We start from the raw sequence: 26,383 nt of genomic DNA, 5'->3' as shown, positions 1-26,383 counted from the left end.
GTGGATTGCCTGAGCCCACGGGTTCAAGACCCGCCTGGGCAGTGAGACCTCATCTCTACAATAAATCAAAAAATCAGCTGGGCATGGTAGCACATGCCTATAATTCTGGCTACTCTGAAGGCTGAGGTGGAAGGATTGCTGGAGCCCAGCAGACGAGAGTGCGGTGACTGGGAGCGGCCACTGCACTCCAGTCTGGGCGACAGAGTGAGACTCCAACTCAGAAAAAAAAAAGTGAATGCCTGCAAAGTAGCAATCTAGAAATTTGTGAGCTATAGAATTAAGCAGAATAAAGTTGGAGAAGATTTATTTATACACTTCTTTTATTTTGGAAGAATTCTTGATAAACCCAAGCATCTGTCACTTGGCTGCCCTTGTAGGTATGTGTCATTTAGGCTGTATGCATGTTGTTGGTAGAACTGCAGCCCCTCAGTTGTGTCAGAGAAACTTGTAAAACCTGTGTCTATTCATATACACTTTGGTGGTCCCATTTGGAAAGCAAATTATTTGGAAGTATTGACTGTGGGCCACTTTGCCTGAGTTTGACTCTAGCTCTTCCACTTGTTAGCTGTGTGACTTTGGCAGTATAACCTGACATGTTTGTGTCTTGCCCCTCTTCGCTATTACAAAGTAGTACTAATAATGTAATACAGCATAGAGTTGTTGAAAAGATTAACAGGAAATGTATGTGAAGTCCTTAGGATAGTGACTTCTAATATGCACTCAGTAGATACTATGTGCTGCTGTCTTTTTTTTTTTTTTAACACACTTGCAGAGAAATGGCCACTCTAGTCTCCATTCTGTAGGTCTTTGGGACTTGGGGCTTTCCATTGACTTTTCCATATGCCCCTAATTAGAATATTTGCTGTTACAATGTGGGAGATATTAGAGACATTTCGTCTTGGTGAGTCTTACACAGAGGCATTTGGAAGTTATGTAAAGACTACACTTTTTAAATTCTTACTCTAGTGATCTCCTTGCTGGTGATAACTTTTTGCATTAACTTAATTACATGATGCTTTGTAACCTATAGTTTTCCATATTTAGGAATTCAGTGAGACCGCACTGCTTTCCAGGAGCAATGTGTGCTGTCACCATGTGGGGTAGGGCTGTATGGCAGAGCCTTTCTTGATGGGTAGTTTGTTTTTTGCATTCAGAGATTCCCAGTTGTATAAGTGCAAAGATGTCACCTTGGTGCTTGTCTGTATTGTTTCTTAGCTTTGTTGTTGACACCTGCATTAAAAAAGTGGCCTTCTCTTTAAATAACTGTGTATTTGGATAGTTTCCAGAAGACAGCTTGTGTCAAAAGCGAACTTAATTAGAGGTATGATGCCAGCAAAATCAATTATTTGTATTGTTAGAAGCGTTAATTTTATAAAAATTGAATGTGTATACTGGACTATTAACAAATTGTAGACGAAGGAACAAAAGTTTTTGAGTTATTGATTTCCATTAAATAAACAAAAAAGGCATGTATTTAGGGAGAATTTTGAAAGATGTGTTGATCCTAAAGGTAGATAAATGGCATCATTTAAGCTAGCTTTTACTATATCAACCTATGTTGAAATTATGGACTTCAAGCCATTAAAATCAGCTTGGCCATCCTTATACAATTTAGTGATTGTTCATTTAAACACTAGAATCAGCACTAAAGATAATTTCAGACTGAATAAAGGCTGTTGTAAAAGTGCCCATTACTTTAGAAAAGCAGTAGTCTTCCCTAGGTATCTGAGAGATTGGATTCTGGACGCTTACAGATGCTAAGTCTAGGGATGCTAAAGTTCTTTAAATAAAATGGTGTCATGTTCGCATATAACCTGTGTATGTCCGCTGTGTAGTCATTTCTAGATTACTTGCAATACCTGATGCAATGTAAAGGCTATGTAAATAGTTGCTACACTCTGTTGTTTAGGACATAATGACGAGAAAAGTCTGTATATGTTGGGTACAATTATCCAATTTTTTAAAAATTTCAATTTGTGGTCGGCTGAATCTACCAATAGGAAGGGAGTATTGCGTATATTTAAGGGACTTTCTTATTGTTATTCTTATTGTTTTTATTATAAGAAACACTGGAGCTTTACCTAAAACTATTAATTCTACTGAAATTTGGTTGATGAAAAATCTATGATTTTGTTATTTGCTTATTAAATAAATCTTAGAAGTTTTGAGACATTGGGATATAAGATGCCATTTAAAAAGACAGGCTAGGAATTAAAACTTTTTAATTGTGAAGAACGAGACAATATTCTTACTACCTTGAAAAATGTCACAGATGTATCTTAGCAGAGCAAAACTTTATTTTGGCACCAAATGACCGTTATCAAAACTTCCCTAATGAACGGTAATATAGACACTGAACATTTTAACCACCCATATTTACTATAAAGGATTTCTGAGATTCCCATAAATCATCCAAGATGCTATATTTGCTGAATTAAATTCAGAAAACTTACCTTAAGCATCTGAATTTGCTAGAGACTACTAAAAGTGGTTATTTAAGGTATAGAAACAAACAATCAGGGGAGGACTAAAAATCAGAAAAAGTTGCTTTCCTTAATCTACAAATAAACATAATGTAATAATGTCATCAGCATATAAAAGTATGTATAGTATATTGGTTTCCTAATACCATTTGAAAATTGCAAAACTAACATATTATTCAAGATTTTAAATACAACTTATTAAGTGTCAAATGTCTTCTAGTGGTAGATGTGCATAAATTCAGATAGTTCTTGCAGATTTTCTTTTCTGTATTGTTTAGTTTTATCTTTTCTGTTTTAGGTGATATTGGAAATTACTATTATGGACAAGGTCATCCCATGAAACCTCATAGAATCCGCATGACCCATAACCTGCTGCTAAATTATGGCTTATACAGAAAAATGGAAATATATGTGAGTATACCTTTTGGCAAATATTCAGCACTGGTTTTTTTTTTTTTTAAGCTACTACTTGAAAATTTGTTTATTATTCCCCTTTGGAGGGCATTTAGCACAGAAAAGATCTCAGAGAAAACAAACTCCTCTTTTGTTTTATTCTTCAGAGAAAACAGTGTGTGAGCTCTAGTCTCTTCTTTTGGCCATTTTTAAAACAGTTCCCTCTACCCTCAGTTTTCATGTCTCCGGAGAACAACTCAATCCAGCATATTAAATGGTTTTGTTGTAGTAATTGTTGACCTGCCAGTGTTTCTGAAAAGAGTTGACCTGGGACTATTACAAAGAATTATGCACAAGATTAGTTCTACAAATACTTATAGGGCATGTAATATATACAGAATGCTGTTAGTGTCCAAGTGGAATGCAAATAGCATAGACCTGCAACATCTTCTTATATCTGTAGGTAAAAATGAGGATATACATAAATACAGGCACAACAATAAGTATCTATTAGGGGATAAAAGAAATACTTGAAGCAGTAAACAGTGCTAGGCATGCATGTGAGTTCCTTCAGATACAGACATGTGGAAATGAGGGGAGCTGGATGATTGCTCCATCTGTGGAAGCCTTGCGATAGAGTGTGTGGTCCAGGAGGGTTAGGATAAATAGAAAAGGGAGAGCATGAACTGAGACTTGGAATTGAGAATGTACATGTAGCGGACACTTCATGATGGTTAGTGAGAGAGGGTGGAGTTGATAAGCATGGATCTGACCGTCCAGGTTGATGTGTCTCCACTCACTTGTGGAGTAATTAACTAACTCATAATCGACATTATGCCGGTCTGAAGTTTTAAAGGAGTTTGGATCAGCTTTGGAATTGGCATATTTGTTCTGGTGGACCTAGTTCTTTTGAGGGGATCGTTAGGGAAAATTGTATATTTTGTTTGATAATCCTGATAATGCCAGTTGTAGTTCCACAACTCTGACATTTATTTTTCTTCACAGAGGCCCCACAAAGCCACTGCCGAAGAAATGACAAAGTACCACAGTGATGAGTATATCAAATTTCTGCGGTCCATAAGGCCAGATAACATGTCTGAGTATAGTAAGCAGATGCAGAGATGTACGTTTCTATGTCACAAGTCTTTTAGTGTTGAGAAGTATCAATGAGTATTTTTAGGAACTTAGAGTTATCCAATCTGAACGTTTTTCATGTTATCCTAAATGTTACAATTATTGATTTGAAAAGTCAATTTAATAATACTAGAGCTACTTAAAAAAAAAATTTTGATTTATTGATCTGCAAAACTGGATGTTCTTCTGCACTTCCTTTTGCTCCTGTGATAATTTTGGGATAATGGATATTGATAAGGAGAACTCATGCCTTAAAAAAAAAGGTTATCCTATGATTAGTCTTTGTTTGGTTATACCTCTTGTCTTCTATTGATGTAGTTTATTTAATCTGGACTGTAATACTTATAATTTATTTTTCTTTGTTGAGATATTAGTGAAGCTTTTGATTGTCTTCTACATAGTGTTCTCTTACAGGTTAAAAGTATTTCATTTTTAGAAATTGGTAACAAATTGGCTTGAAAATAGGATGCAAAAGTCATCCTAAAATGGTTCAAACAGTGTTTTGAAGCTTATACTAGAGTTCATTCTCATCAGTGTTGGTATTGATGGACTTCATTCATGATATAATACTAAATTAAGTGTTGTTAGACATCTTACATATTTATAACCTCATACACATATCCACTATAGATTTTCTCATTTGATTTGTTAAAATGCTATAATATAACTAGGACAAGTATTATATATTATTCATTTTTTTCAGTGGGGATTCAGGTTTACATTAAAAAGGCAAATGAATTAAGAGAACTGATTTCAAATCTACATAATAGTTATATTATGATCATATCTGAGTGGTAAAAAAACTAAAATTTATTCTTGTTATTGCTTGTAACTTACAGGTGTACAAAGATATATAAAACAATGTCCCTTACTCCTAAAGAAGTTGTATTTTGGATCATAGGGAGAGACTAAGAATGGGTTATACATATCTACTCTCCCTTTTATTCTCTCAGTACTAAGGAACTAAGTATGTTGTGATAAGTATCTGTAGGTATTGTTTCCTTGCTGTCTTAAGTATCCTTTCTGTACTGGCTTTTATGAATCTAGCTGATTCTTAACCATCTTTCAAGATCAAGGTTAAGCATGGGCTGAGACAACCAGCTGTTAAAATATTTTTAGTACCCACAGAAATACATTTCAAAGTTACAGATGTTATGTGTATTTAAGGAATTTTAAAGAAAGTTACTTCTGAAGTTACTTTTTAGACTCTTGATTAATTTATTGTATATCTAAGGAGAAATGCCCAGGAAATCTAAGCTCATGTTTTAATTAAAAACAAATACGTTTTATGCTTTGGCACCTATTAATTTCTTATAAATAGAGCAGATATAGTCCACAGATAATTCCAATAAGATTTGGTGATGGTGTTTCAGCACTTTAATTACTTTGGATAAAAAGTAAATATATATTAAAGTTACAAACTTTAGATTGCTACTATGAAGTGTATATTTTATGCATCAAACAAAAGAGCATTTGTAGGAATTAGTTTTGTTAAGAAAAATCTTGCATTAATTTGCGGAATGGGTTGAAATTAATGAAATACATCTTCCACAGTTAATGTTGGAGAAGACTGTCCAGTGTTTGATGGACTCTTTGAGTTCTGTCAGCTCTCTACTGGTGGCTCAGTTGGTAAGTCTCAGTTCAGTTAAATGTTTGTCTAAACTTGGTATGTATTTTTTGGGTTATTTAGTTATAAAACAAGTCTTTGTGGTAGGTTTTGATAACAAAAGGAAGTGTGGTGTGTTTATAGTAAAGTAGAATTTACTTTAAAACCCTCATGTTTAATGATCTTGAGTTTAACATATTTTTTTGTATATTTTTACTTATAGCTCCTTTTATCCCCTTCTCTTCTGGCTACCTTTGTTACTGCTACTTTCATTTATACCGTTACTTAATCTCAGGTCACAGATAACAGGAAAATATTTACCTAAGGAAAAACTGCAAATTTTTAGTGCCATAATCAGTGCTTTTTACCTTTTATGACTTTAAAGTTTGCTTATACATGGCATAGTCTTACCTGTAGGACTTTTGTCTAGTTACATGAATTTTATTTTAAATATTTTAAAGGTTTACCCTATGTTGTTTCTACTTTTTAGCTGGGGCTGTGAAGTTAAACCGACAGCAAACTGACATGGCTGTTAACTGGGCTGGAGGATTACATCATGCAAAGAAGTCAGAAGCCTCAGGATTCTGTTATGTTAATGATATTGTGCTTGCCATTCTTGAATTACTAAAGTGAGTTAACTTATGTTGATACTTTTCCTTTGATGAAATGCTTTAATTAAAAGTCTTTGACTTTGAAAATATCAGGTCAATGGTAAGTTAAAGTAGTTCATGGTGAAATAGTTAATGGTAAATCTTCTATGGCTATAGACCATTGAAGAAATGCAGGAAATTTTCCCAGTCAATCCTTCTGTTATTAAAGAGAGAGAAATGTGTATAACTGTCTAAAACTCTCATTAAGTACCCTTTTAAAAAATAACAGAAGTAGTTTGGCAATTAGATTTGAGTTAGTTTCAACTAATGAAAAATGATATGACCTCGGAAATTTATGTTTAAAATTTTGTAAGTTTTAACTTAAAAGCAAAAATTTGAAACCTGTATTAAAGGACATCTGTTTACCTGTTGAGTGAGCCTACCTGACTATCTGGCTTCCACATCTAATGATTATAAAATCATCTCTAAGTTGTTGGAGGAGCTACTTTTGGCTATAGTTGAAGAACGAGATCTGTTGAGGTACTTAAGCATTTGGAGATTTACAAAATTAGGTGTTTTTTCCCATAATCAGTTGTGGCACGTCTTAGCAGATTCTACTTCAAATTGTACTGAGTTAGTGTTTTCTCATCTTTGAAAATGTTCTTCAAGGTAGGTATTCCATGCACGGTATCCACAGAGACTAATTTTTCGGTCACTTAAAACTTGGTGTTGACTCCTGGCAAACACTAACTGGAGCCACAGAAAACAATTTGAAATCATTTGTCTTGTTTTTTAATTGAATATTGATGATGTTGGTTCCAGTGTCTTCAACTTCCTGGGTGGTGCATTTAATCATGATTTAATTAATTGACTTGGTAAGCAGTTTCCCTTGCTTATCTAGCACCTGTACCGCTCAGAAGCTTTGCCTTGATCACAGCCTCATTTCTACTTTTTTTGCTTAAGTGAAGACATTTCACTGAAAGAGATATACTCTTAAATTTTCTAAGTTTTCTGAGTACTTTCCCATGTTCTGAGAACATTCTTATGAGCATTTAATCTAGTAATGTCAATTTACATGGTATTCTTTTAGCACAGCTGTGGTACCATTGCATAATAAACACAATAATTTGTCACCTAATTCAATAACAAAATGATTCTCACTTCACTATACTTTTAAAGAAGGATATTCAGAGTCTACTTTCCCCTTCTCTTGTTTTGACATGGGCATGCACTGGTAATAAATCACATAGCTGCTAAAATGCATTTGAGTTATATTTGTATCACTGTGATTTGTAGTGCTTCAAGTGATGAAGCGATGTTTTGAAGTTATGAAATTTCCACATGTGGTCTCTGTCACAACTACTCTGCACCTCATTGGAAGCCATAGATAATAAGTAAACAGATAAGCATGGCCACATTTCAGTAAAACAGTCTTGCTGAGTTTAGTGGTTCTCACCTGTATTCCCAGCTCTTTGGATGACTGAGGCAGAAGAATCACTTGAGGCCAGGAGTTCAAGGCCAGTCTGGCAATATAGCAAGACTTCGTCTACAAAAAATTTAAAAATTAGCTGGAAGTGGTAGCACATGCCTGTAGTCCCAGCTACTTGGGAGGCTGAGGTAGGAGGATCACTTGAACCCAGGAGATCAAGGCGCCACTGCACTCCAGCCTGAGCCACAGAGTGAGATCCTGTCTCTTAAAATAAAAAATGAGCTTTTTTACAGACACTGGGAATTTGAATGTTTTATAATTGTCACCTGTCAAAAATACTCATTTTTCCAGTGATTTGAAAGATATAAAAACTGTTCATAGCTTAGAGCTGTAAAAAAGAGGCAGTTTGCCGCATTTGGCCAGTCCCTGTTTTACACTGAAGCTATACTGGACAGATATTTTAATTAAAGTAATGATCATGGGTACGATGTAATCTTCAGTAGTTAATCATAGAAACATGTGCTATATGCTTTTAAGGCATATGGAATAGGACAAGCTCACAAAAAGAATAAATACATTTTTTCCTACATTAGGCCCAAAGTAGGGATTTAAAGTTTGAAGGTTCATACCTGAGATGTTTGAATTGTCTCTGGGACTGGAAGTAGAAGAGATTAAACATTCTGGAATGCAAGAGCTCAAACCTAGTTTCTTGGAAGATTGGTCTTCACATCTTGGAGCCTTGAAAACAAGAACCTCCTATGACTTTGTTTGCAGGTATCATCAGAGAGTCTTGTATATTGATATAGACATCCATCATGGCGATGGTGTAGAAGAAGCCTTTTATACGACAGATCGGGTAATGACTGTATCATTCCATAAGTACGGGGAATACTTTCCTGGCACAGGAGACTTGAGGGTAAGGTTCAATTCTACTGAATAAATATTGTGAGATTAGCCTAGGAGGTTAGTAATCCTGTACTTGGGCTAATATTTTTCCTGAGTCATGGATTTGAAGCTTGTATGCAGGGTTAAATCACTTTTTATGCAGAACATCTGCTGGAGTTTACTTTTTGTAGGCAAAAAGTTTAATGAGAACTTAAAGGGTTTTGTTTTGTTTGTTTGTTTTACCTAGCTATTTTCTTTAATGGAATAAATATTCTGGGGCATCTATATAGCATGAAGTCCTTTTCTTGATGTTCATTTTGAATATTCACCACTACCTGATGGTAGCCTGCATGCTATTAATTGTAAAGATGGATGGAATAAAATAGATAAGGTATTTTGGGGTTCATTTGCTGCCCTCTCTAATTGATCTTGATTTTTAATAGGTCTGATTTTGATATTTTTTTCCCTTGGGCTTCCGAAATTTTTAATTTTTAGTGTATACCATTTGGGAAGAGAAAGAATACCCTTATTTCACCCTGCCTGTCTGTTACATTAATTGCATTTATTTTACTATATTTATGTTATCTTTTCCATTTGGTGGTCTATCTTTTATGACTGAAAAATGCTGGTCAAATCCTGTTTCTACAAACTCAAAAAAAAAAAAAGGTTTCTTTTGCTCACTATAGCTTTTTTAAACCTAGCTATGCATGTTGAAATTCACTCAAACTTAAACAGCCATTTTTAGTTCAGCCTGGATTATTTGGGATGTTTTCTCTTAGCAAGGTATTCATCATTACTTCTAAACTATTTTATTAACATTATTTTTCACGTCTATGGCATGCTGTTAAAGTGTAGCAACCAGAATTCAAAGAGTAGCCTTGAAGTCTTCTTCATATGCATAGCTCTTCTTTATTTGAACACGCTGTGACACTCGTTCAGTAAAAGAGTTAGGTTGGTAAAACTTTTCCATACTTATACAGGAGGTCCGGTGCTTGGTTTTAAGTTGTAGATTTGATCATTTCGGTTCCTTGCCAGTCGTCTCTTTCAGCTTCTCCTGTCCCCACTTGATCTTGTTTCGTAAAGCAGTAGTTCTCTCAGAGGAGGATTGTCAGCTAAGCAGAGCAAATGGGCATTGCCTGGAACTCATTAGAAATGTCCCTTCCAGCCGGGCTCGGTGGCTCAGCCTGTAATCCCGTGCCTTTGGGAGGCTGAGGTGAGTGGATTGCCTGAGCCCGCGGGTTCGAGACCCGCCTGGGCAGTGAGACCTCATCTCTACAATAAATCAAAAAATCAGCCGGGCGTGGTAGCACATGCCTGTAATTCCGGCTACTCGGAAGGCTGAGGCGGAAGGATCACTGGAGCCCAGCAGGCGAGGCTGCGATGGCCGGGAGCAGCCACTGCACTCCAGTCTGGGCGACCGAGTGTGGCTCCAACTCAAAAAAAAACACAAAAAGAAATGTCCCTTCCTGGGTGATTCTGCACACTCTACTCTGGGTGAGTCTGCATATTAGACCAGTACCACAGGCAAGTAGATATACATCTACCATCATCACATCCTAGTGCAGCAGAAGTCAGCCCAGCTTTAAGCTTAAAGGAGATGATATTCTTGCAATGTGATCCTGAGTAGTGGCACACAAAAGCCTTTACTAACCTTTGACAGTAGCATGTCATTGTGATCTCTTCTCGGTTCTATTCCTTTTGGTTGTTTGAAGTTGCTGGCAAATGTTGAAAAATGCCTGTTGTAGGGGGATTTGAGAATGACTTTCAGCATCTTTTTTCCTTGCTTAAGATTTTATAGTCATTATATGAATTTTCATTCTAAGGACTAAGGATAGCATTTGTGGGATTTTTTTGGTTTTGTTTTTTCAAGGGGCTAGAATTCAAAAAAGATAACATTGGGATATTTTTAGACATGCCCCCATAGTGTGAGAAAACTGAAATCAGTCATTGCATTATAAGTGTAGCTGTGGGTGGACTTCTGTGACACTCGTGTATCTTTGGATATTGATTTTTTTTTTTTTTTTGAGTTGGTCTCACTCTGTCGCCCAGACTGGAGTGCAGTGGCCGCTCCCGGCCACTGCAACCTCGACCTGCTGGGCTCCGGCAATCCTTCTGCCTCAGCCTTCCAAGTAGCCGGAATTACTACCATGCCCGACTGATTTTTTGATTTATTGTAGAGATGAGGTCTCGTTGCCCAGGCAGGTCTCGAACCTGCGGGCTCAGACAATCCACTCACCTCAGCCTCCCAAAGGCACGGGATTACAGGCTGAGCCACTGAGCTCGGCTTGGATCTTGATATCCCCTCTTTTCCCTGCTACTTCATTCCAGAGCAGAGAAGAAGGCTACTCTGAGCTTAGCTCCCTGTTAAAACTCTGTGTGCATTAATGAGAAGAGTCTTGGTGGAAGCAAGAAGCAGAGAGTGATGAAGTAGCAGTTTCGAGTAAGAAGCAGGAGATAAGCTTGGTCTAGCAGGGACAGCACCTGAGCTGCCTGCTTGGGGTAGCCAGGGTGAAGAGTGCTGGCCAGCCTCTTGCCTTCTGGAGTGTGTAGGGTCAGAGAATATTTCAACTGATTCAACTCTGCAGGAGTGTACCCATTCATGGCAGTCTGTCCATAACTGTGCAGTTTGTGTTTAAATCTTAATAAAAATCTAGACTTCTTAAAGAAAAATTGGGAGAGGGGGTATATAATTCCATATGTTTTCTTTTCACTGGAAATTACTATTGAGGATGAGATATGCTTTTGTAAAAATGGGTTCCCGGTAAGATCTTCCCACAGGAGATTGGGGAAGAGCTTGCGTAAGTGTTGGCAGCCTTAAAGATTCCTGTGTCTTGAGACACTGTAGTTTAAAACATGAGAATTAGGCACCCCCTATTCTTTGATATGCAATTAAAATACTATTTTGTAGAACTATCTCTACAGTCTATTCTAGGAGTATATGTCCATATATTGTATACATATTCATACATATACGATGGGGGGGGCCCAAAAAATCCTGGAATTATCTTTTGGAGGGCAGGCCCTTGTAGAACAGGCTTTCCCCCCTAGGAAAGTATTCTGTTGACATCAGGGTGCCTGCTAGTGTTGTAAGAGGCTGTTAATTTTATGTTATTTTATTGGAGATTCTTTCAGTGCATTTGCTCATTTCTTGATGGGGGATTTACATAACAACTTGCCCACACCACGTTGAGTGTTCAGCAGTTTTTGACCCAAATCAGCATGACCCCCCATATCCCACTCTCCTTATTCACCTGATATTGCCCTGAGCAACTATTTTTGGTTCCTGGATGAAAAAAGTCCTCAAAAGGAAATATTTTGCTGATGTAGAAGAGGTGAAACAAAAAGTGGCAGGAGCTTTAGAAAGCATCAAAATTGATGAGTTCAGACACTGTTTTGTTGAGCAGTGGAAAAAGTGACTTAATAGGCATATTGCATCAAATGGAGAGTACTTTGAAAGTGACTGAAGTTTAGACATGTAAGAATAAATACACACTTTTTAAGACATAAATCCAGGGCCTTTTTGGATCTCCCCTCGTGTATGTACACACACACGTGAATAAATACACAGACATACAAATGTGTATAGCATATGAAAATAGATACAATACATGTATATATAAGAGTGTGTGTATGTGTGTAGCTGGAAATTTTGCATCATCTATTGATAGATGAATGCCTGGAGTGGTATTCATTCAGCAAATAGAAACAAAATTTCAAGTCCAATTAAAAAATCTGAGGAGGGGGATAGAATATCAATAAGGGTACCTCATCTCAAACCAGGCAAATTGGGGACCAATGGGAGGCCCAAACTTTACCTGTATGATGACCACTTGTATACCTAATTCTGTATTCTACCCCACATCTTTAAAATAAAAATAAATTTTAAAAAGAACAAATCTGATCCTTTAGTCTGAAGCTGTTGAAACGTGAAGAAAGCCTGGGTCTTTCTTTTACTGTAAGTAAACTTATACCAACATATTGTAAACCACAACACAGAGACAGTTGTTTTATGGTATGTATTTTCCACAAGTTTACTCATAAAATTGCCTCCTTATCATATATAATCTGAAATTTTCTGGCTTAGTCTAATAGTGTAATTTCATGTTACTTTTAACTGTTTGTGTTTCTTCTCTCCTAAAAATACTCACTGCAGATTAATAGGAAATGGTTCTTTAGCAATCTATAGATATTGAAACATATTTATTTATTCTTTATTGTATCCTTTCTTATATTGTTCCTGTCTCAACTTATATGAATTCAAAATTAGATCTATAGTAGTTGATCCTGATTTTAGTCTTTAAAAATATAATAAACAGATGTCCGGCTTTTTAATCATAGAATATTTTCTAAGATTTGTTTAATTATGTATTTTAGGATATTGGTGCTGGAAAAGGCAAATACTATGCTGTTAATTTTCCCATGAGAGATGGTATTGATGATGAATCATATGGACAGATATTTAAGCCTGTAAGTGTTGCTGTTTTCAGAATTGAAGTTGAATTTAAGAATGTTGTTGGAGACATTAACACTTGCTGTCTTCTATGTAGATTATCTCCAAGGTGATGGAGATGTACCAGCCCAGTGCTGTGGTCTTACAGTGTGGGGCAGACTCACTCTCTGGTGACAGACTCGGTTGTTTCAATCTCACAGTCAAAGGTAAGCAACTCAAAAGTGTGGCATTCCCAGAAAAAAACTGGTTTTACTTCTCCCCAAGAACCTCCCATAAAAGTTCTCATTGTAGTTTCTTGCCTGCTGTTTTAATACTGAAGTCTGTGCTTTGCATTTTTTATTGTTTTTGTCCATTGTATGTATGACTGGGATTAATCTTGCTTCACTTTCTCTGTGTAATTTTATGAAGCTTGTTGTTGTCTGAATCAAGCCAGCTGTTTTAACTGTTTTTGTTGATTCTTTTATGCTTACCTTTCTCCAGATAACATGCATACTTTATTACTTAATTGGATTTTTAATTTTAGATTTAAGGTTCATTTCCTATTATGGAAGAAGGTTTAACTTCCTCACCATTTTATCCCCAAAATACCAGACCTTCCCATCACTTCATTTTTACAAATCAGAATTTTGGTCATGGTATTCAGTGTTTGCAGCAGCATCTTTAAATATGTTTAGCTTATTCAATTTTTCTTTCCTGTATAACTTGTTCCTAAGTTTTTAATTTGCTTAGTTTTCTCTTTCTCATTGCTAAACTGCCAACGTCTCCCATGTCTTCACATGTCCAGATACATTGAATGCTCAGTTTGTCTCTGATCTGCTCCAGTTTAGACTGAATAACCTCTGCAGACCCCATAGGACATACACTGCCCTTTGCTTCTCTGTTGCGATAGCTCCTTCTATTGTGTGTTCTGTGTCTTCCTCTTAGTTTATTGCATTTGAGCACATTCTCAAAGAGCTTCCTGAGAAAAGGCATGTGGGAGATTAGGATTGCGGCACAAAATATTTAAATTTTGATCAAACATTGAAATGAACATATAATTGAAGTCTAGGGCAAAGCAAAATAACACCATTATAGAATGAACTTACAGAGTATTAAAAATAAATCTGAAATTTTATTTAATAAGTTCTTAAAATTTATATGTGGATCAGAAATGATTTATCATGGATGTTTGTATATGATTTTCGAGTTTCTTTCATGTGAACTTTTAGGTTAGTGGGTTTATGTTCCGCTTTGAATTCTTTCATAAGATGAAGAATTCTCAAATAGAACTTTCTCCAGAACGATTACTGGCCTAAGTGGAACTAACTGACTAAATTCAGAGATAAAAAGTTTCTTGATTTAATGTACACTAGCCAGCATTAGAATTACAGTGTAATCTGTTAGAGGTTGAACCAAATTAGTCACCCCTTTTTTGGTAGGCCATTGGTAGTTGAAGGGCAGCAATTTCATATTGTTAAATCTAATGTGTCAGTTAACCATCTGTTGTCTCAGAAGGGGTATGAACTTCCTAATGTACTCTTAAAATTTGTGTTAACTGTCAGTTTTCCTAGTTGGCTCTGAAAGTCCTTATAAGTTTTGTACTTAAAAGTAATTGTTTGTATAATCATAAGCTGCAGAATTTTACTCTTAGAATAAATAAATCTGCATTATATGTCAATGGAAGGAATTTCAGCTGTATGAAGCACACAAGGGTGTCTGCATTTCCAAGTCTTGGTTGAGTCTCTCTGCCACAAGCTTTGATCTGTGTCATTGGCTCCCTCCTGACCATCTCCTTGCCACCTTCATGGGGGTTCCTGCCCATTCTTCATTTTTCCAGAGTTTAGTCTTTTAAAAATCCCTTATAGCCACTTTTGTTAAGTTTTGAGATAAAGGAAAAGTAAACACCTTTTTTTAGCCAGCTATCTTCACTTGGAGTCTGTAAACTTTTTATGTTTATTTGTCTTTAAAAATGCCCACCTGGGCAACTTGGCGAGACCTCATCTCTATAGTAAATCAAAAATTAGCCGGGCGTGGTAGCGCACGCCTGTAGTTCCAGCTACTTGGAAGGCTGAGGTGGAAGGATCGCCAGAGCCCAGCAGGTCGAGGCTGCGGTGGCCGGGAGCGGCCACTGCACTCCAGTCTGGGCTACAGAGTGAGACTCCAACTTAAAAAAAATAATAAAAAATTTAAAAAATTAAAGTGCCCAAATGATTTTTCTTTTTTTTAATCTGTTATAAGAAACTCATGTTTCTCTAGTAGCAGTAATAACAATTGGTTTGTGAATGCCATAAGGCAGCTTTTAAAGAACATGCAGTGAGATGCTCAGTGTATATAAAGTTACATTAGGAGAACAGAGTTAAGCTTTGTAGAATTAACTCTGAGTTGGAGGGGAAGATGGGAAAACTATTTTTGGATAATGGGGCTTTTAAATAGTTGGTTTTTTCTTGTGCCTTTTTTGATTTTTTTTTTTTTTTGACAAAATATTCTTCAACATGCATGACTATCTTATAATTGAAAGACTTTCTTTCTTTAAAGATCACATTATGTGCTTGGATGATACTATTTCTTGTACCTTTTTTGATTTTTTTTTGTTTTGACCAAATATTCTTCAACGTGCATAACTATCTTATAATTGAAAGACTTTCTTTCTTTAAAGATCAAATTATGTGCTTGGATGATAATATTCCAAGAAATTACTAGTAGCATAAATGATTATTGAGCTATGTCATTTTTATCCAGAGGATGTATTTGGCTTCATGTTAGGTTTACTTTTATATTCAAATTTCTATACACAGAAGTTCTTTTTCTTTTTTCTTTTTCTTTTTTTTAATTTCACCCGATGGTCTCACTCTTGCCCAAGCTAGAGTACAGTGGCGTGATCACGACTTACCATAGCCTTGACTTCCTAGGCTCAGGTGATCCTTCTGCCTCAGCCTCTCAAGTAGCTGGGACTACAGGAGCATGCCATATACCCTGCTATTTTTTTTTTAATTTTTATTTTGTAGCGATATAATCTTGCTATATTGTCCAGGCTGGTCTCAATTCCTGACCTCAAGTGACCTTTCCTGTCTTAACCTACCAAAGTGCTGGGATTACAGGCATGAGCCAACATACCCAGCCAACATTCATTTTTAATTCTTAAATAAGATATTAAAATTAGCCATAATGCCACTATTTGAAGCTAACCCATGGTTAAACTTTGTTCTATTGCTTTCCGTAATTATTTTACACATGTATAAAGAAAAAATGGTAATAAAAATCAGTTTCAATTGTGCGTAATGTTTCATTGTAACTCAGTTTTTACCATGTAATCTTACACGAACTTCATTCTAAGTTAATAACAAAATATATATATTTATATTTTTTAATCTTAATATAGTTGTATATTTGATGTCTGTCAGGGCAGGGATGCTTACATTATGTCTTATACATATCATTATATGAAAAGTGTTTGATGAGGAGTTTTAGACTAGAAATATTTCAAAATTTTATTCTTTTTTTAAAAATATATTTAGAAAAATCATTTTGGCTGAGTAGAATTTTGTTTTATTTCTTATCGTTTTAAAATGTACTTTTCGAATTGATAACAATATACAGATTTTTGATGTTACCCAAATCTTCTTTGTCTTAGGTCATGCTAAATGTGTAGAAGTTGTAAAAACTTTTAACTTGCCATTGCTGATGCTTGGGGGAGGTGGATACACAATCCGCAATGTGGCTCGGTGTTGGACTTATGAGACTGCCGTTGCCCTTGACTGTGAGATTCCCAATGGTGAGTATTCTCCTTATGATATCAGTACTGTATGAATTGTGATGGGGTCACCTACTAATAAACCCATTGTCAGTGGAAGATGAATCTGACTCACCTAACTTGCCAGCATCGTGGCTTAGCCAACCTGCCTTGAATGTGCTCAGAACACTGGCAGTAGCTTACAAGTGGGCAAAATAATATGCCTCTTGTGTTGAATATGTCATATGATACCTTAAATACTGTGTATCACGTCGAAATTGTGGCATGAGATCTAACCTCTGAAAGCCAAGGACTGTCTGTGCTGGAGGTGGATGCATGATGAGAGTGAACTCCAAAGCTGCATAAGCAGGAGGGCACCCCTTTTAATCACCTCCTTTCGAAATATTCCATTGCCTGGATCTGGATTCTGTGCATAGATTTCTGTGAAAACAGTTTTTAACAGTAACTGTATTGTTTTTATTAGAGTTGCCATATAATGATTACTTCGAATATTTTGGACCGGACTTCAAACTGCATATTAGTCCTTCAAACATGACAAACCAGAACACTCCAGAATACATGGAAAAGATAAAGTAAGAAGTCATACGCTTTTTTTGGATAAACATTTTATCGTAAAGCTTTCGGAGGCTTTAGAGGGCGAAGTAGAGTGGGTCCTTTTAACTTTGTACATCACATATTTCCTTTGTCTTTTTCTAAAGGATTTTAAACCTTAAGTTATTGATCTGTTTAATTTCTGAAGTTAATGGAAAAGTGTAAGCTTTATAGTTCAAACATGTGATTTCCTATTAGCTAAATATATTTTTACATTGCTAGGAATACTAAGTTTTACCCTGTCTCGCTTTACCTTAAAGTGAGACTTCTTTTCATTGTCTGAAACATTCTGCTGAAGCTTGACATTCAGGAGCAGAGTAGAGGCAGTACAGTGCATGCGGGATGGTATCCCCTCTGCCACAGGCTGTGTGACACTCCACAGGCTCACTCGCCTTTGCTCTCGTGGTTCTTCATTGAAGTAGGGAATAGAATAGCACATGCCTTGAAACTTTTGAAGGCTAAGTGAGTTAATATATGTAAAATAGCAATGTTCAGTGAGTTATTTTCATTAATAGGTCAGAAATGAAATTTCTTGCTTTCCTCTTGCGTGTGAGAGGAACTGCAAAGAAATTGAAGTTTTTCTAATCAATTTTGCATGTGTAATTTAGGCAGCGATTATTTGAAAATTTGCGCATGTTACCTCATGCACCTGGTGTCCAAATGCAAGCTATTCCAGAAGATGCTGTTCACGAAGACAGTGGGGATGAAGATGGAGAAGATCCAGACAAGAGGATTTCTAGTAAGACAATGCCTGATGATATTCTCTTCCTCCGGTTTATTAAAATGACACTTCGAAGTGAAGGTTTTAGTGGCCCAAGAACTTGACCATGGCTCTTGTTCATGAGCAATTACTGTTGTGTTTGCCATTTTTAATCTTATAGAGAATTCACTGCCTGGTGTTTTGAAGCCTGTTAGGTGTCAGCAGTTCAGTTTATATGACTATACATACAGAAGCGACAGTTTCCAGAAATTAACCACTGGAGTGTATGTGGGCGTAAATAGGAAAACGCATTTATCTAATGTGGTCAGCTCAGTAACATTAAGCCCCTCTGTTGTATTTTATAACCTCTCGTATACTTAATGTGATTGTTAGATGTATAGCTTAATGTCATGCTTAGTGGTATAGACAGCCCAACATATTCACTGTTAATGGTGTTTTTTATTTTGTACACTTCCTTTCTCAGTTCTGAATTAAAAGGTTAATTTTTAGATAAAAACATTATTCCTATCCTGTTAGAAAAAAACAGATTGTTTTCCTTCAAAGTTTTGGCTTTTTTGAAAAAAAATTAGTTACCTCATTTTTTTTTTATACCTCTTTGAACTGTTCCTGGATCAAAACTAAACTTTCAATATTAAGCAAGCTGTTCATTCAGTTCAAATCTTAAAATCATTAAACTCCTATTATCCTGTACTTCTGAGTGTGGACTTGGTTGGTGCGTTGGCATGAGTGTGCTGTGATGACTGTAAAACCTGTGGCTGTTTGGCAAAGTGAACTAAAATCTGTTCTGTCAGTTCGAGCATCCGACAAGCGGATAGCCTGTGATGAAGAGTTCTCGGATTCTGAAGATGAAGGAGAAGGAGGCCGTAGGAATGTGACTGACCATAAGAAAGGTGCCAAGAAAGCCAGACTGGAGGAAGATAAGAAGGAGGCAGAGGACAAAAAAGCAGGTCAGACTTGTTTGTTGGTGACTGTGTTTTGGTTTTAGTTTTATACTTGAGATGCATTGCAGTTTTTAAGAGTCTAAGAATTGCACAAGTATCAGTGGTGGGGGTATGTGGTGCTCTGCTTGCTTTTTTTTTTTAATTTAAAGCTCTTTATAAATGTTATTACTCACTTTTGCTTTAATAATATAAGAAACCTTATTCTCTTCTCTTGATAGCATAGGCTTAAAATAGTGAACAGTGCACTGTGATATGGATTGGGTTAGAAAGAGGACAAAGTAATCACATGTCTGTTTGTAGTCTGGACAGAACTGAAATGCTAAGATAATTTTTAGCTACTTAAAGTTTATTTAATGGGAGTAAAACACAAAAGAAGACTTATGTGTTATCCCTAGGCCAATTTCACCATTTTGAAAATGGTCAGATAATGGACTTTGTTTAGAAATTGAAGAAAAAAGCATAACTCTGAGGAAAGATCAGGATTTGGGAGCTAGTCTAGGGATGAGAAACACTTTCTGATGCTTTAACTTAAGAATGCTGGATCAGCTTTAGACAGTTGAATTTGCTAGCAGAAATTAGTCTTTTATCTGAGTTCCCAAAACACATCTGGCATTTATTTAACATATATGGTAGCCCCTCGGTTTTAACTGCCCACTGTATCACAGTGATGGCTGCAGCCTGTACTTGTATTCTGATTGACATTCACAAATTCCAGATGTGACTAAAGGAAGAAAGACTTAACTTGAGCTATAGGATTTTTCCAGTTTTTTTTCTTTTACCGTCAGTATGGCTTTTTATCTGTCCTTTTTTGATGTTTTCATTTTTAAAATACCCTTCTGTGCTTTAAAAAAAAAATTGGTGTTAGGGTCTCTTCTGATAAAGGGCCTTGCAATTTCAATTGTTAAAATTACTCAGCCTCCAGAAAAAAGAAATATTGTCACAAAAAACTTCTTTAAAAAATCACCAAATAAGGCCACCCCCTCGGGTCCTCTCCCACTGTGGGAGTTTTTCTGTCCTCTCAAAATATCCTACTTTCTTAAAAAAATTAGCAAATCAGAAGAGTTGGGGCTGCACCTTTTCTCTTTCTCCCCAAGCCTGTCTGGCACTTTGAATTAAATGTACATAGTCAAACTTCACTAGAAATAGAAACACAGTCCATACATGTAGCATGTGTTTGTATTGTAGATCAGATCCATCCCTTATTATTACATGATTGCCTCACAACTTTGGTTTGCTTGCACATTTAAAGAAAAATTGCAGCACATTTGATAAATTTTTTGCAACATTGAGTTTATAGTGCTATTATTTGATTAAATTGTGACCTTTCAGTGTCTATTTAGTGAAAGTTAAAGCCGTAGGTATATGCATAGGTGTGAGCAGTGGCACGTGGCCCCTGCTGGATCTCTGGGCTGGTGGTCTTTAACTCCCCTCCTTTCTCACAGCACTTGGCTACGTGGGTCTTACGGTTCTTCTCATCCTACCAGTGCTATCTTGCCTCAAAGTTGTTTTTTTTTCTTTTATGCTTTTCTTTTTTCACAATACTTCTCCCCTTCTGTACCCCAAATCTATTCATTCTTCAGGACCTTCTTAGTATCTCTTCTTCATTGTAGCCTTTCATGGCCTCCCAAGTGCTGTGCCCATGTCTATAGCGAGTGTCTTCACAGCCCTGATCCCACAGCTGCACCCACGGGGCCAAAGGCTCAGCTGCACCCATGGGCCAAGGGCTCAGCTGCACGCACGGGGTCAAGGACTCCGAAAGGCAAGGAGCACAGTGTGTAGTGATAGCTTGCAGCGCCAGCACCCAGCACAGCATGTCACACACAGCTTGTTTCTTTATGAATCCATGAGTAGTAAGATGCATTTGGCAGCTCTTTATATTTTAAAAATAAAGTATATTTTGAAATAAGATTTATACATTTTGCATTTTAAAATAGATTTTAATCTTTTCCTAATTTTTGTTTTCAGATGTTAAGGAAGAAGAGAAATCCAAGGACAATAGTGGTGAAAAAACAGATACCAAAGGGTAAATGATGTTCCTTATCTAGTAATCTTTGTATACTATGAAAATAATAGACACATTTGTTTGGTGTTTGTATGTTTTCATATATGCTTTAGAAATGCTGGACCCAAACTGAGAACATCATTAAGATTTACAAAGTACTCTGAATTTTAGTCTGTACTGATGCATAAAACAGCTTGCCCTATTAACTGTTGGTTTATGTCATCTGTTTAGCTCCGTATCTACTATTTTAAGTAGCTTGCCTTAAAAAGCTACAGAGACCAGTATTAATGAACATTACAACTAAATCAGTTTGGCTGGACTCGGTGGCTCAGCCTGTAATACCGTGCCTTTGGGAGGCTGAGGTGAGTGGATTGCCAGAGCCCACGGGTTCGAGACCCGCCTGGGCAGGCGAGACCTCATCTCTACAATAAATCAAAAAATTAGCCAGGTGTGGTAGCGCGCACCTGTAATTCCGGCTACACGGAAGGCTGATGCGGAAGGATCGCCGGAGCCCAGCAGGTCAAGGCTGCGGTGGCCGAGAGCGGCCACTGCACTCCAGTCTGGATGACGGAGTGAGACTCAACTCAAAAAAAAAAAAACAACTAAATCAGTTTGAATTCTTGTACATAACTTATCTGAGACCTTGAGCCACTGCGCCCTGCTGAGACCCTTGTTATTACCTTTTATGTATGCACTTTTGGTTTTCATGATGCTGCTATTTCTGCGTGCATAATCTGTTTAGTGTGATGAAAGGTAAATTTTAAGAAACATTGGGTGAACCTAGCAGTTTTTAAGTAAAAACATAATTGAAGATTTTATTGTTGGAAAGTATGTAAATGTGTGGTTTCACGTAACTGTGCCTTTATAGGACCTTGGAATAGATTGTAAAATCACTAGAAAGGTAAGACATTCAATACTCCCAGAACACTTCAGGCATTCTCCACTAACATGTGTCTTGGCACGAGCTAGGACCTGATCGATAGAATAATAGGTCAATGTATTTAAACCAAATTGTGCCATTTTTAATATTTCACGTTGCATCTTTTCACAGAGCTAAATCAGAACAGCTCAGCAATCCTTGAATCGGAGTCACCAATTGCAGAAAATTATTAGAAAGAGAAAATATTGGGAGGAAAATGTTTTCTGTTTGAAGACTTCTGGCTTCATTTTATACTACTTTGGCATGGACTGTATTTATTTTCAAATAGCTTTTTTCATTTTTGTTTTTCTTGGCAAGTTTTATTGTGAGTTTTTCTAATTATGAAACAAAATTTCTTTTCTCCACCATGCTCTCGTATGTCATAGTATTTAAAATTGATGTGAGTTAATATGTCAAAAAAACTGATCTATTAAAGAAGTAATTGGCCTTTCTGAGCTGATTTTTCCATCTTTTGTAATTATCTTTATTAAAAAATTGTACTTGGATTGTCTTCTGTCTGTTTATTACAATATGAAATTTTGTTTCAGAGGCTGATGATACGACCAGTTCTGTAGAATTAGAGTACAATTAGAGGGGAAAGATAATAATGATAGCTTTTAAATGAACCTGCTGTTAGATGAAACCCAGTGCTTTTACTGTATTTATGTGTACATCTAATTTATTACTTATTATTATTTACATGATATCCTGGTTTCCAAATCAAGGAAGTAAACACTTAAAGAAGTCATTTCTCATTCAACAACTGCTTACTGAGGATCTGCCCATGTTAAGACCTGGGGAATACGACTAAAGGTAATGAAAAGTGCTTTTACTGCAGCTATCTCTAGTGATGGGAAGCAGACAGATGGGGCAGTTTCCACTGTTAACACGTGCAAAGAAAAAGAATAAAACATTCAGAGCCTGGCCACAGTCGGTGGAATCTTCCTTTTGCCGAGCCCAAATGGATTCTTTGGAGATTTAAAATGCATTTGCTAGAAGACTGAAGCATCTCTGTTGCCCTCTGTAAAGTGTGTTAGAACACGAAGCACCTTGTTTGTCACGAGCAGCTGTGCACTCACCCAGATATAGCAGATACTTCCCTTTCACTGTATTTGCTTCAAGTGTTTTTTTTTTTCTCTTTATGCACTTTGTCATTCATAATTTTCCTCTCTCCCAGTCTTCAGAAATAACCATTGTTCTGAAGTTTGTGGATATCTTACCCATTTTTTGCCCTTTTGCCACATGTTTGTTAGCATTAGTAATGAAGAAACTCAGGCCCTTCATAGGGGGGTAATGAAGTGTATTCAGTGTTGTGAAACACAGAGATGATATCACATATGCACACTTTCGTAATGTGCTTTTGTTCATTTAATAATGTGATCTACTCCAGTTAACACATGTAAGTAAAGTTCATTTCAACACTATGTATTATGCTTCATTATATGAACATACTGAAATCGTACACTTCAATGCTATAATGAATTTCCTTGAGTATATTTGGGAGATTTTCTCCCCCTATTTCTAAGTAGAAGCAATTATTATGTAAAACTTAAGGCTTCAAAAGAATTATCTAAAACAAGCCGTTTCAGCCAGTTGATTGGATACGTTAATATGCAGAAACCAGAAACATTCAAAAAATGACTAGCTCTGTTGGAAGACAAAGACCTCTATTCACAATTGCAGTGACATATTTCTAGAAATAATATGTAAAGAAGCTGTGGTTCTGGTGTGTAGTGACATCAGTGTAAGGTAGGATGTCAAAATCAATACCCAGATATATTTAGAGGTTCATACTGGATTAAAATATTTGAAGTTGGTGGGGAAAGATGGTTGATAAGTGGTATGGGGATAATGAGGATGGAAAAACACCAGGAGTTTTGTGCCTTACACCAGAAGATTTAAATTGGAAAAGATGAAACTATACCAAAAACTTTCAGAGACTTTAAAAAAAAAACCCAATGAACTGTGGAAGACCAAAGTATGACATCAAGCCCAAACTATAGAAGAAATTATGTATTTGACAACAACCACCCAAGCTGTGTAAACCAGCAGAAACTTACAAGCCAAAGAAAAGCATCAAGAAAAAGGACAAATAGTCGTATGAACCCCTGCCAGCCCAAAGGCTTATATCTAAAGATAGCAGAGGGGAAAAGGTGCATGGTAGCTGCTGGGAACAACATACATCCAGTTAACATGAAAAGATCTTGAACCCCACTCAGGAAATGTAAGTTAAAAGCTTCAGAGTTACTTGAACCTAATTTTCATGTTAAAGATTCAAAAAGGAACTGTTGGCAAAAGTTTGAGGAAACTTGTGTGTTAGGATGTGTAAGTCAGGACTTCCTAAGACTAATTTGACATTTTGTATCAAAATTATAACTAATTCAAAATTCTGTTTGGGGAAACTTAACATGTGCAAATGACTTTCAGAAGACTTCATTATGCAACATGGTTTATTATAAAGTTAAAACAACCTATATTTAATAGGAAAAATTAAGTGATACTTAACATTGTGCAGCCATAACAAGTATGAGATAATGGAAAGATCAAGATACATGGAGTGAAAAAACTGAGGAATACGTTAAAAAACATGAACAGATAATTTCTGGTCAAAGGGATAAAAATTTTAGGTAACCTTAAGCTTCCTGCTCTATCTTAATAGCTCTGGATGTGTCTTGGAGGGTTATGCAGATCAGGATTGCCGGAACAGCAATGACTACTTAGTTTCAATTTTTTTTTTTTTTTGAGTTGGAGTCTCACTAGAGCTGGGATATTTGCTGTGCAGCTGGTGGCAGCCAGAGCAACTCCATCTTGGATGCCAACGTACCTTGGCTTCTGGTTAAGCCCAGTTCTGAGACGCCCTCTCAGGCTTTCATTATCTGTTGTTTCTGTGTGAAAGCAAATACTGCTGCAAATTAACCCTGGCAGTCCTGTACTTAAGGTGTCCTGTATGTACTTTCAGAGTTCCCCTCCTCTGTGCTACCCCATCCCTGAGTCTGAGAGCAATGGCATGGCACTGCTGTCCAGGACAGCAGGACTTACGCTCACATCCTTACCATGTTTCTAACTGGGTTCTTGGACCTCTCCGCTTCCTCGGATTTTAGGGTTAGGTTTGTGTAGTCCCACCCACTATAAAACAGGCCAAACATTGCCAAAATCAGATTATATAAGGGTCATCTGGAAGAATTGTGAAACAGGGACAATAGCTATCAACCATTGCTGTCATTTCATTTAAAAAAAGACATTTTTAGCCAGGCTCAACCCTGTAATCTCAGCACTTTGGGAGGCCAAGGAAGAGAATTGCCTGAGTCCAGGGATTTGAAACCAGCCTGGGCAACTTGTGAGACTTAGTCTCTATGATAAAAAATTAGCCGGGCATGGTGGCACGTGGCTGTGGATTCAGCTACTTGGAAGGCTGAGGCGTAAGGATCACTTGAGCCCAGTAGGTTGAGGCTGTGGTGGTTGAGAATATGCCACTGCATTCCAGCCTGGGTGACAGTGAGACTCCGACTCAAAAAAAAAAAAATGACGTTTTCAAATTGAGACTTAAACTCAAGAAAAAGATTACTTAATTCCCTTAATGAAGATGCTGTTGTGCTGTCCTTGATGTTTGTTTCCCCACGGCATGGATGACTGTGTTCTAAGCATTGGTCCTCTAATTGCAACTAATCTTTGCCCTTCTACCAAAACTGCTGACATTCTTCTTCTGTTTTTTATGACTTTGGTATGGAACTACTGCTGACGTTCTCTGATAAGGGAAATTCAAAATGTTTCTTGCTTACATTGTGATAAAAAATGCAAACTTAGATTTATGTGCTGTTACAAGTAGTAACCGTTTCAATAGCTAAAGAACCCTTCACCATAATCTTGTGCAAGTTACTAACCTCTGCCTCAGTCGTTTCATAACTTAAAATGAAGAAAATCATAATAGTTCCTATGGCATAAGTTTGTTGTGAGGATTGAGTTAACCCATAGACAATGCTAAATAAATGTTAGCTGCTGCTGTTGTTATTAGGTGAAGAAAGGTAGGTGGGGCTAGAATGATTCAGGGGGTGGGGAATTTATTGGAAAACTTCCCTTAAAAATTACATGGGTCGTGGTAGGGCTTTCTGTTGCACTTTGATGCCCCGCTAGTATCAAACTACTAGGTCATGGTGGATAGCAAAGCAATTTTGAGACATGATTTTAGCAGGGAAGTGAATAGGATTTGGCAAAATTAGAGGGATAGTAATGCCCTGTAATTTACCAAAGGATACTCAAGAAAATGGTTATCCAAAATCATGAACTTCACAGCAACCTGGGTGGACTTAGAGTCAATACTGAGTGATCTTTCACAGAAACAAAGAACTGAGTATCACATGTTCTCACTCATAAGCAGGACTTCAACAACTATCGTAATACCATAAGTAAAAGATTGGCGGTAGTGGGAAACTGCTGGGGGGCAGAGGGGGTGGGGAGGCAGGATTGGCAGTAGTGGAAATCTGCCTAAGGAAGGGGAAAACACACCTCATC

The 26,383-nt window shown here is 36.8% G+C and overlaps 1 protein-coding gene across 1 annotated transcript; it reads left to right on the top strand.

The window, feature by feature from the left end:
• The first annotated feature begins 2,781 nt into the window (after nucleotides 1-2,781).
• HDAC2 (histone deacetylase 2) lies at nucleotides 2,782-22,382 on the top strand. Its single transcript, XM_008067166.2, has 13 exons — nucleotides 2,782-2,894; nucleotides 3,882-3,999; nucleotides 5,565-5,639; nucleotides 6,107-6,245; nucleotides 8,410-8,551; nucleotides 12,895-12,987; nucleotides 13,068-13,176; nucleotides 16,581-16,721; nucleotides 17,164-17,272; nucleotides 17,900-18,030; nucleotides 18,804-18,959; nucleotides 20,919-20,976; nucleotides 22,007-22,382. The coding sequence occupies exons 1-13, from the start codon at nucleotides 2,820-2,822 to the stop codon at nucleotides 22,035-22,037; spliced, it is 1,377 nt and encodes a 458-aa protein (XP_008065357.1). The 5' UTR covers nucleotides 2,782-2,819; the 3' UTR covers nucleotides 22,038-22,382.
• Nucleotides 22,383-26,383: the final 4,001 nt, after the last annotated feature.

This window comes from Carlito syrichta, unplaced genomic scaffold (assembly GCF_000164805.1).
Source record: "Carlito syrichta isolate Samal-C Ts95f unplaced genomic scaffold, Tarsius_syrichta-2.0.1 Scaffold309324, whole genome shotgun sequence".
NCBI classification, from domain to species: Eukaryota; Metazoa; Chordata; class Mammalia; order Primates; family Tarsiidae; genus Carlito; species Carlito syrichta.
This window is presented reverse-complemented; position numbering and strand designations above follow the sequence as displayed.

Coding starts and splice junctions, on each gene's coding strand:
- HDAC2 (XM_008067166.2), top strand. CDS start 2,820: ATGAAACCTCATAGAATCCGCATGACCCATAACCTGCTGCTAAATTAT. Junction 2,895..3,881: donor ACAGAAAAATGGAAATATAT/GTGAGTATACCT, acceptor TTTTCTTCACAG/AGGCCCCACAAAGCCACTGC. Junction 6,246..8,409: donor GCCATTCTTGAATTACTAAA/GTGAGTTAACTT, acceptor CTTTGTTTGCAG/GTATCATCAGAGAGTCTTGT.